At 40.1% G+C, this 10,870-nt stretch overlaps 1 protein-coding gene across 1 annotated transcript; it reads left to right on the plus strand.

Moving 5' to 3' along the window:
- Positions 1–232: 232 nt before the first annotated feature.
- On the plus strand, positions 233–9,594 carry LOC110488340 (class I histocompatibility antigen, F10 alpha chain). The gene is made up of 8 exons (XM_021560551.3): positions 233–1,012; positions 5,140–5,400; positions 5,573–5,851; positions 6,053–6,352; positions 6,566–6,670; positions 6,985–7,002; positions 7,269–7,346; positions 7,475–9,594. Exons 1-7 carry the CDS (start codon positions 940–942, stop codon positions 7,316–7,318), a joined length of 1,086 nt encoding a protein of 361 aa, XP_021416226.1. The 5' UTR covers positions 233–939; the 3' UTR covers positions 7,319–7,346; positions 7,475–9,594.
- The last annotated feature ends 1,276 nt before the right edge of the window (positions 9,595–10,870 follow it).

A 10,870-nucleotide genomic window follows, 5' to 3' on the forward strand; every position in this document is an offset into this window, starting at 1 on the left:
AGTTAACATGACCTTTATGAATTATGAAGCAGTTGTGTGCTTTTTTGTATTACATAAATTATTCAAAATTCACAAAGTTAGGCTATGTTAGTTAATAAATATAATCTCATAGAACAGAACGTAATATCTCTTAATGCCTGTGTTTACCACATCATTTATTTCCGGCATTTATCCTTACAAAAACGTCATTAATTTTCCCCATAGGCTTTCTCCAACGAACACCATGGCGAAGTTGGTTATTTCTCTCAGGGTGGTCACATGGTGTGTATGGAAACAGCAGCGGTGTTTTTGTGCGTGCAAAACTGGAAACACGGGATTGGCCGACTTTCGAGTGTTCAGGACAACAGGGAACTCGGGGGAAAACTTGCTACTACTGGGAAAAATCGTTTTGAATGGTCATCTATCTCTGAATTCCAAGTCGGAAACTCGAGCATCTATCTAGAACTCTGACTTTCAGACCTGAATATCACTGTTATATTGAACAAGGCATATGCTATGCTATCTCAAAAAGTAAGCAGAAAAAGAGTAGGGTACAATTTGAACATGGCTATGCTTTGAACCTAATTTAAGTCAATTTTCAGTCATCCATCTGTCACCCTATAGTCCTTTTTCCCTTTGCCAACCGTTTTTGAACATCAACAGTGACATGACTTTACTTTCAATTTCGACCATAACCTTGAATACGTTTGTCCTCCTGGTATTTGGTGACGAAGTATCTTTCTGATTTCCTATTGGGTTCCTACAATTAATAGGGGAAACAGAAGAGCGGTATAAATTGGCCTTGCTAGGACAGAAACACATTTTCACTGGTTGCGTCCTTAGCGGTGCTGAAGTTTGGTGGAACAAATCAATAATGTAGGCAATTTAAATTGTAATACAGTTTAAATTGGCTATATTACTGAATTAGATACAAACTGTTCCCGAATTCGGACAACGTTAATGAAAACCAGACTCATCGACGCCATGAAGACCAATTTTATTATCCTCTTTTGTATTCATGGAGCTTTATCGGGTCAGTGATTTCCACATTATTGTTTAGTATATTTGTATTATTGTTGGATTTTTTTTGTAGGATATATACACGTGACTCATACCATTTTAAACACTGATGTTTTATTGTTTCAAATAAAAATATGACAGTTCGTCCGCCGACGGCCTTAGAATAAACAAACAACATGAGTTAGAATAAAATAACAGCATCACTCGATAAAACAAACACAGTATAGTAAAGAAACGTGAATTCCATTATATGTCCAACAATATGGAGGCATGCTGTCCACTGTGAGATGTTGACTCATATGCTATAATGGCTGTGAAGCGCATGTATCAGTTTCGATCTTAACCTTAAGTATATAGTTTGCCCTGGTGTTTGGTGACGCGCAGTCTGTTCTATGTTACTATAGGCCTGGGATATGCAACTTTGCTGTGGTCACGAATCAATGGGCTGGACATGGGCTAATTGAGTGACTATCAGGGACTGCCATACCAAGAGAACTGTTGATGCACAACCAAATTTCGAAATTGCACCTTGTATTCTACTATTCGAACAAGCAACAGTCATTTGAGACCCCACTGTAATTGATTCCGAGGGCCTTCAAAAGTTGTAAAATGTGTTTTTGTTGTTGTTTTAGATTTAATTAGGATTCCCACTAGCCGACGCCAATGGCGACAGCTAGTCTTACTGGGGACCCGACACATAACGAAAAAGACATTACAAACAAAATACTTTACAATTTACATCCACACTGCATGTTGTTTTAAATGTATGTGTTACACAGCAGTTACAATAACATGTCAGTACATGCACAGAAAAAGTAGGTCACATGGGTGAAGTTGCTGTTTTATTTATTTTTTAAACCAGGTTTGGTCTTCACATGCCTTAATGAGATTGGAGTTTCATGCAATCGTGGCTCTGTATAATACTGTATGTTTCCTTGAATTGGTTCTGGACCTGGGGACTGTGAAAAGACCCCTGGTGGGGTGTGTTAGTGCTGTGTGAATTAACTATGCAAACCATTTGGAATTTTCAACACATTGCTCCTTATAAAAACAAGAAGTGATGCGTAGTCTTTCCTCAACTCTTAGCCAAGCGAGACTGGCATGCATGGTATTGATATATTAGCCCTCTGATTACAATGAAGAGCAAAATATGTCGCTCTGTTCTGGGCCAGCTGCAGTTTAACTAGGTCCTTTTCAGCATTTGACCATATATGACTGGACAATAATCAAGATAAGATTGAACTAATGCCTGCAGGACTTGCTTTGTGTAGTGTCTCTTTATTACAGACAGACCTCTCCCCATGTTTACGATCATTGATTTTACACTGAACAAAAATATAACTGCAACAATTTAAAAGATTTTACTGAGTTACAGTTCATATAAGGAAATCAGTCAATTGAAAAATTCATTAGGCCACAATCTATTGATTTCACATAACTGAGAATACAGATGGCAGCGTGGATCAGAAAACCAATCAGTATCTGGTGTGACCACCATTTGCCTCATGCAGCACGATAGGCTGTTCATTGTGGCCTGTGGAATCTTGTCCCGCTCCTCAATGGCTGTGTAAAGTTGCTGGATATTGGCGGGAACTGGAACAAGCTGCCGTACACGTGGATCCAGAGCATCCCAAAAATGCGCAATGTGTTATATGTCTGGTGAGTATGCAGGACATGGAAGAACTGGGACATTTTCAGCTTCCAGGAATTGTGTGCAGATCCTTGCGGCATGATGCTGTGCATTATCGCAATGGTCGGCGGATGAATGACACGACAGTGTGCCTCAGGATATCGTCACGGTATCGCTGTGTATTCAAATTGCAGTCGATTTATTCCTGCCGATACCATAACCCACCATGGGGCACTCTGTTCCCAACGTTGACATAATCAAACCGTTCGCCCACTCTGCCCGGTACAGTTGAAGCCGAGATTTATCTGTGAAGAGCACAGTTCTCCAGCGTGCCAGTGGCCATCGAAGGTGAGAATTTGCCCGCTGAAGTTGGTTACGACACCGAACTGCAGTTAGGTAAAGACCCTGATGAGGACGACGAGCATGCAGATGAGCTTCCCTGAGACGGTTTCTGACAGTTTGTGCAGAAATTCTTAAATTATGCAATCCCAGTTTCATCAGCTGTCTGGGTGGCTGGTCTCGGACGATCCCGTAGGTGAAGAAGCATGTGGAGGTCCTGGGCTGGTGTGGTTACATGTGGTCTGCGGTTGTGAGGCCGGTTAGACGTACTACCAAATTCTTTAATGACGTTTTGGTAGAGAAATTAACATTCAATTCTCTGGTAGACATTCCTGTAGTCATCATGCCAATTGCAAGCTCCCTCAACTTGAGACCTCTTTGGGATTGTGTTGTGTGACAACTCAACATTTTAGGTGCCTTTTATTGTCCACAGCACAAGGTGTCATTTGTAATGCTCATGCTGTTTATTCAGCTTCTTGATATGCCACACCTGTCAGGTGGATGGATTATCTGGGCAAAGGAGAAATGCTCACTTGTGCATATGGAACATTTCTGGTACCTTTTTATTTCAGCTCATGAAACATGGGACCATCACTGTACATGTTGGGTTTATATTTTTGTTCAGTGTGTGTATATATGTTTTGACCATGGTGTTACCTTAGAATGTAAGCTGTCAAGTAATTTAGTCTTCTCAACTTGCTAAACAGCCACATCATTCATTACCAGATTCAGCTGAGGTCTAGAACTTAGGCAATGATTTGTACCAAATGCAATTCTCTTAGTTTTAGAGATATTCAGGACTACTGGCCACCCATTCTAAAACTGACAAACTCTTTGTTTAGGATTGCAGTGAGTTCACTAGCTGTGGTTGCTGACGCGTATAGGGTTGAATCCTCAGCATACATCGACACACAGGCTTTGTTTTAATGCCAGTGTCAGGTCCATTGGTAAACAAAATATGAAAAGTGCCAAGAGCACTGCCCTGCGGTACACCAAACGTTACATGTTTAACATTTAGAGAAGCTTACATACAAATTAAAAAATATATATGCTCAATTAGATGACTCTGAATCCACGATATGGCAGAGGTTGAAAAGCCATAACAAGTGTTTTTTTTAAACAGGTTATCGACAATTATATCAAAGGCTGCACTGAAATCTAACAGTACAGCTCCCACAATCTTCTATTATCAATTCCTTTCCACCTGTCATTTGTGTCAGTGCTGTACATGTTGAGTGCCCTTCTTTATAGGTTCTGTATAGTTCTGATCAAATACATGAATAAAATCCTACACCTACAGTAGGATAATAAATATATATATATATATATATATATATATATATAACCTCAATAGGTTTGCATGTCATACTTAAGGGAAAGGGGGATACCTAGTCAGTTGTACAACTGAAATGTGTCTTCCTCATTTAAACCAGCGGTACGGGGGGCTGCCATATTCAACATCCACGTCTTCGGCGTATGATGGTACTCCAAAAATACTGTTATTTTTTTACATTTTAATTATTGATTGATTGAGGAAGGGTTAGTAGTGTATGTTAGTGGTGCTATAATATCAATGAAGGTTGGCTAGCGCTGACATTGTTATTGCTTCTTTTAAAGGCGGTCTGCATGCTTCCCATCCTAAAGTTTATGCATATATTATGACGACATCTTGATGTTTTTTGCTTCGGCAAGTGATTTTTCGGTCTTCGTGTTCACAATTTTTTTTGAGGCAAGCCAATGTTCTGTAGGTGAGGGCTACGGCCTTTTGTGTATGATTGGTCAACAGTAGGGATTCTTCAACAAAGTGTTTGAATGAAAACAATGAGACTTGTTTTCATGCACATTTTTTCACTTGAGAAATACTGCTCCAAACATCTCAGTTGTAAAATTGCTTTATTTAAGATCTCATCAGCAAAATATTAAAATCAACAGATTTCTTGAGTTATCATTGTTTAATTCAGACCATTTTGAGCAAGTGTATAGTGGCTATGGCGTCTCAAGATGGACAATGTACTATTGCCACTTTTTTTTCCCCCATTTCCTTTTCAAGCAAAGGTCTTTTTAAGGGAGTATGCGAGGCACAGACGTTCACTTAGCCTAGCCGAGAACATGCATATGCACACTCATTAACGTTCCATGTACAGTACCTTAAAGTACCTTCTCTGTTACAGTGAGACATTCCCTGCGCTACTTCTACACAACCTCCTCAGAAATCCCAGCCTTCCCTGAGTTTGTGGACATGGGGATGGTGAATGATCAGGTCATTAGCCACTATGACAGCATCACGAAGAGGAAGGTCCCCAAGCAGAGCTGGATGGAGACGTTTTTTGACCAGCAGTATTGGGATAGCACCACAGAGAACCTGAAAAGTGCAGAGAGCATTTTCAAAACCAACATTCAGATAGCACAGAAGCGTTTCAATCAAACAGGAGGTGAGCTTCAGAGACCCCAGTCTGTGTGATCGTACTGTGTGACTACATTTTGATATAATTTAAATTACTCCGTGCAGAAGTCGTATGGTTTTGTGTGTTCAATGTGAGTTCTGTGTAAAGAAAGTTAATGTTTGCATGTCAGTGTTTCTAATGTAATCTCTCTCTCTCTCAGGCATACACATTAGCCAGGACATGTATGGCTGTACATGGGATGATGAGACAGGATTCACAGAAGGGTTTCACCATATTGGATATGATGGACAAGACCTCCTGACATTTGACGTGAAGACGGCGACATGGATTGCCTTAGTCCCGCAGGCTCTCCACTCCAAAATGAAGTGGGAAATGGACCTGTCTGGCATTAAGAGCAAGAAAAGCTACCTCACCCAGGATTGCATTGAGTGGCTGAAGAAGTACCTGGACTATGGGAAGACTACTCTGCAGAGGACAGGTACAGAGACACAGGAGATTATATGAATTTACAGCCAGAAAAGTGATATGATATTGTGTATTTTTATTTACATTTCCGTACTGCACGTCATATTCAAGTTATTTATTTTTATCTATTGCTGTTCCGCTCCCTGTAATTGTTTCTCATCACTATGCCTGTATGTCTCTCTTCCTCCCCCTCTCTATTTTATTCTCTCTCCAGTCCCTCCCTCAGTGTCTCTGCTCCAGAAGACCCCCTCCTCTCCAGTGACCTGCCACGCTACAGGTTTCTACCCCAGTGGAGTCATGGTGTTCTGGCAGAAAGATGGGCAAGAACAGCATGAAGATGTGGAGAATGGAGAGACTCTCCCAAACGATGATGGAACCTTCCAGAAAAGCACCCACCTCACAGTGACGCCTGAGGAGTGGAAGAACAACAAGTATCAGTGTGTGGTTCAGGTCACTGGTATCAAGGAGGACTTCATCAAGGTTCTGACTGAGTTTGAGATCCAGACCAACTGGGGTAAGAGGGAGAAAGATTTTTTTTTTATACACTATACATAACCCTCCTACCAAATATTCCTAATTTAAGTTTACTCACCTGCTCAGGAACACTACCTTTCTGACCACATGTTCTCATTGACCTCCTGAATTTTTATTGATGTTGCTTAGAGTTCATTTGAGATCAAAATGTACTATCTAGCACTGTAGTCTGAATGCTCTGTTCTGATTACAGGTGACCCAGCCCCCAACTGTATCCCCATCATTGGAGGGGTGGTAGCTCTCCTCCTGGTCGTTGTTGTTGTTGGGGTTGTCATTTGGAAGAAGAAGAGCAAGAAAGGTGTGAGGAGAGAAAGACCTCTTTCTATTGTCATATGTAGGATACACTGTCATCTTAGACATTATCAGCTGTGATTTACTTTAGAAGTAGTAGTCAGTACTGGTTTACAAGTAATAGTATTGTAGATTCTAGTTAGTGATGGTAGAAGTATGTTTGAATTGACCTGTTTAATGTAAATAAAGAGTCACGTTGTCACTCATGTTGTGTGATGTCTGCAGTAGAAATACAGGATTCAGAATAATGTCAAACATGTTCTCTTGTAATATTCCACCAAATCGGAGTCCATAATAACACAACGTTTATCTCTGTTTCAGGCTTTGTTCCAGCCAGCTGTAAGTGGGGACCTTCATGTTGTTCACTATTCTGAAAATATCAGACTTTTTGGTTTTGTTTGACTGTATCCATTTTAGAATGTGGTTGTCTCTTTTCCTTGTAGATTGTGATGTGGGTTCAAACTTAATGTTAACTGATGTAGCTACTTAGTTAATATGGATGGTTTTATTTACTGTGAACCATGCATTAGGAAGTTGTAAATTAACCTGAACTCATATCTTTCAATCAGTCTCTTTCTAACATTGGTGTTTTATTTCTGTTTTAGCTTCCGACACTGACTCTGACAACTCTGGGAAAGGTCTCCTGAAGATTTGAGAAACCTCTGCACTTCTGTAACATCAGAGTAAGTCACTTAAGATGTCCTCGTATTAATGAGCAAACTAGAGATCCAAACGCTACCACACTGGAACATACTGCTACTGTTTGGAGTGTGTTTGTGTGTGTAACCTCTCTCTTCTCATGTGTTTTTAGGAGCTGAAGAGGACCGCAACGGAAATAACAAACGGAAACTTCAGTCTCACACACACACTGAACACATGATCCATATATAAAACATCTGTAGTCAGAAATATTCTTTGGTAATTTCCTTAGGTTTTACTTTCATTTCATTGATGGTTTGGCTTTTGAAAAGTTGTGCTGTAATTTTGTGGAATTATATAATGTAATATTACAACTGTGTCAGATGTATATTAGAGCCAATGGAACACTCGGCCGTACAGGTAAATGTAGTATAAGATACAGTAATTGTGTGATGTTAAAGCTTTGCTCACACTATCGTGTCTAGCTGATAGTTATACAATTTAACAAGGCCTGTCTACGTGTTCCATTTGTACATATTTCACTTGAAGTGGTGGTATTTTTCTTTCTTTTTGGGCGAGTAGGTTCTGTAGAATAAGTTGGTGATGGGTCAAGTTAAACAACAACTTTTTTTGCAAGTGTTTGTGCTTTGTACATTATGGATGCTCTACACATAAAGCAATGATCTACCACATCTTATGCAAGTCACATATTCTACAAGTGGAGGAGAGATCGACTTCATCACAGCTTTTATTTATGAGAGGTACTGACGTGTTGAATGCACCGAGCTGTCTGTCTAAACTACTGGCGCACAGCTCGGACACCATGCATACCCCACAAGACTGTCTGTGTGGGTGGACCATTTCAGTTTGTCCGTGATGTGTACGCCGAGGAACTTAAAACTTAGATAAAGTTTATCTAGATAAAAATTGTTTTTTGAACAAGTCATTATTCCAAATGGAGTTTTCTTTATGTGTCACATAACAAACATAACTTCATATCAAATTTTTGTAACCCTAGAGACTAATAGATCCTATTCAACTTCTAATCCCATTTGAAAATGGCTAAATATGTTTTGCATATCCAATCATCAGATGAAATCAGCTGTCTTTTCAATAGAAAATATAATGTTTTTCATTCTTCCTGAGTTGGAATGTCACAGAATTTCCTGATCGTTTTGCGAAATGCAGAGAAACAAAGTGTCAAGATAGTCTCAGGTTATAGAATCCATCTGATAAACAGGCTATGGCCTCTGCTTTGTCCTTACTTCCTGGGGTATGTGCCAAATGCCTGTTTTCTGTTGACAGTAACAAAGTCTATGAACAGGGTCAGATATTTATTTTACCACCCATTGTTTATGTTAGGATTGTGAGTAGGGTAATCTGATCCAAGATTTGTGATGAGGCAACTTCTTATTTTTATTTTCATTTTCCCCACTAATGGTTAAGGGTAGGGGAAGCTGATCCTATATCTATCTGTACCTAGGGGAAACTTTACCACGGAGCGACGAAGACACCCAAAAGTCATGACTCATCAGGTGATTCCTCTCAAACAGTGGTGAGAAGAGTTAATCTACCTATAGATGACACTGTGATATTGTTGATCCTTCACTGTAGACATATTGGACTGATGGTTTGTTGCTTTTATGATTCTTATCAGGGTTTGATTTGGTTATTGATTTAGTTTTCCCGTCAAAAGTACCAGAACACACTGTGGGAGTGGGCAAGAATTCAGGAACACATTTTCATTGGGGAGAGAAAATGAGTGTCCAAAGATGACTTGGTTGGACTTGTAGGCTTGTTACTGTAGTTATGGTCAAAGAGTTTTCAGCTAGTATCCACTGGCTCTGTTCTAGTTCTTTCAGTAGCCTATAGTCTTAGTGAAACAAAAACCCTTCTTAAATGAAAATGTGTCACTGTAATAGGCCTACGTCCCACTCGGCAGTATGGATATGAAAAAAGATCCCCATGTGTCGGCCATCTTATGATTGAGGATAGATAGACACAAGATAGCTGCATACTGAGGCTCTTACATGAAAGGGTGTGGTATTTACCTCAACACTGTTTGACACCACCTTCCTCTGTGTGTGTGTGTGTGCGCGCGCTGCTCATGTTTCTCTGTGTGTGTGTGCACAGTACTTTGATTGCATTTCTATGCTGTATTATTTTGTTGCTGTGTTTTTCAGTGTGATGATATAAAACAATTTAATATCACATGGAGCTAGATCCAACATGATTCACCTCCTTCAATGGGTCACATCCAGTACGCCAAATAAAGCTCTGACCTTAACCTGAGATACATGTAGCTCTATTATGCCATTCTCATATTGATGCATTGTTCCACCTCTTTCACGTCAAAGTGATCCTCCTCCCATGTTATTGATTTGAGTCAAGGCCATTGTCAGAACTAAACTTACAGCATCAAGTTGTTGCAAGACCTTCCTGTATTTAGGCCTACCACAATACACTTGCAGGTTATCTAAACTGGCTTGTCTTAAATTAGAAATACAGTACTTTATTGGCAATTGTCACAACGACACTGATACTGTTTGTGTTTTCCCCCCTTTATTCCAATTCATCTGATATATACAAAATAATGACCTTTCAACACAATGTAGTGAATTTCAGTGATGGGGAAACTGCAACAACATGAACCTGACAAAGATCAAGATGGCTTCTCTCATTCACAAGTCTGGTTATAATACAGGGTCTTTCTATAGGGTGTAAGGACCACTCAGTGAGGTGGTGGTCTCTTACTGTATGTTTCTGTTTTAAGACCATGTGTCTATCATAGACTTGGTATAATTACAGTATGACTGTTATAGACCATGTTCTTCTGTTTCAGATCAAATGCAGTTTTCAATTAGTTTGCTTGTCTGCGTGTCTCAATCTTCTGTCTGTCCGTTCTCATTTGCCCCTGCAACATGTGCTGTGTTTCATGACGTATTGATACTGAAACCTACAAACTCATATCCGTTCTGGGGTGATGCTGGTTGGGACGCTGCTCTGTTTAGATACATGATCTCAGTGTAACAGAAGGAGGAATAGAACAGAGATGAACAACAGCCTCAAACTCTGGTGCTGATGACCATGAAAATGAATCAGCATACTCTAATGTAGACAGACGTTCAAGGGGCATGCGAGGTAATGACATAGATATTGACATAAATAATAAATAACATTATTGATGTTGGTAATTCAACTGACTTGCCTAGTTAAATAAATAAATAGGCAGCATCTTGAAGAGGATAGGTACTGAGACACATGGGGCCCTATTCAATCAAAACCTATTACTGGTGTGAGGCACAACATCCTCTCACTTCTTCTCTCCCTCCATCAGTGTCTCTGCTCCAGAAGACCCACTCTTCTCCAGTGACCTGCCACGCTACAGGTTTCTACCCCAGTGGAGTCATGGTGTTCTGGCAGAAAGACGGACCGGATCACCATGAAGATGTGGAGTATGGAGAAACTCTCCCTAACGAAGATGGAACCTTCCAGAAAAACACCCACCAGTGGTCAAGTGGAAAAGCAACTATCAATGTGTGGTTCAGTTCGCAGTTAGTGTGATTTA

Source organism: Oncorhynchus mykiss, chromosome 30 (assembly GCF_057628025.1).
Source record: "Oncorhynchus mykiss isolate SJ-2025 chromosome 30, ASM5762802v1, whole genome shotgun sequence".
Taxonomy (NCBI): Eukaryota; Metazoa; Chordata; class Actinopteri; order Salmoniformes; family Salmonidae; genus Oncorhynchus; species Oncorhynchus mykiss.

Coding starts and splice junctions, on each gene's coding strand:
- LOC110488340 (XM_021560551.3), top strand. CDS start 940: ATGAAAACCAGACTCATCGACGCCATGAAGACCAATTTTATTATCCTC. Junction 5,852..6,052: donor GACTACTCTGCAGAGGACAG/GTACAGAGACAC, acceptor TTCTCTCTCCAG/TCCCTCCCTCAGTGTCTCTG. Junction 6,353..6,565: donor TGAGATCCAGACCAACTGGG/GTAAGAGGGAGA, acceptor TTCTGATTACAG/GTGACCCAGCCCCCAACTGT.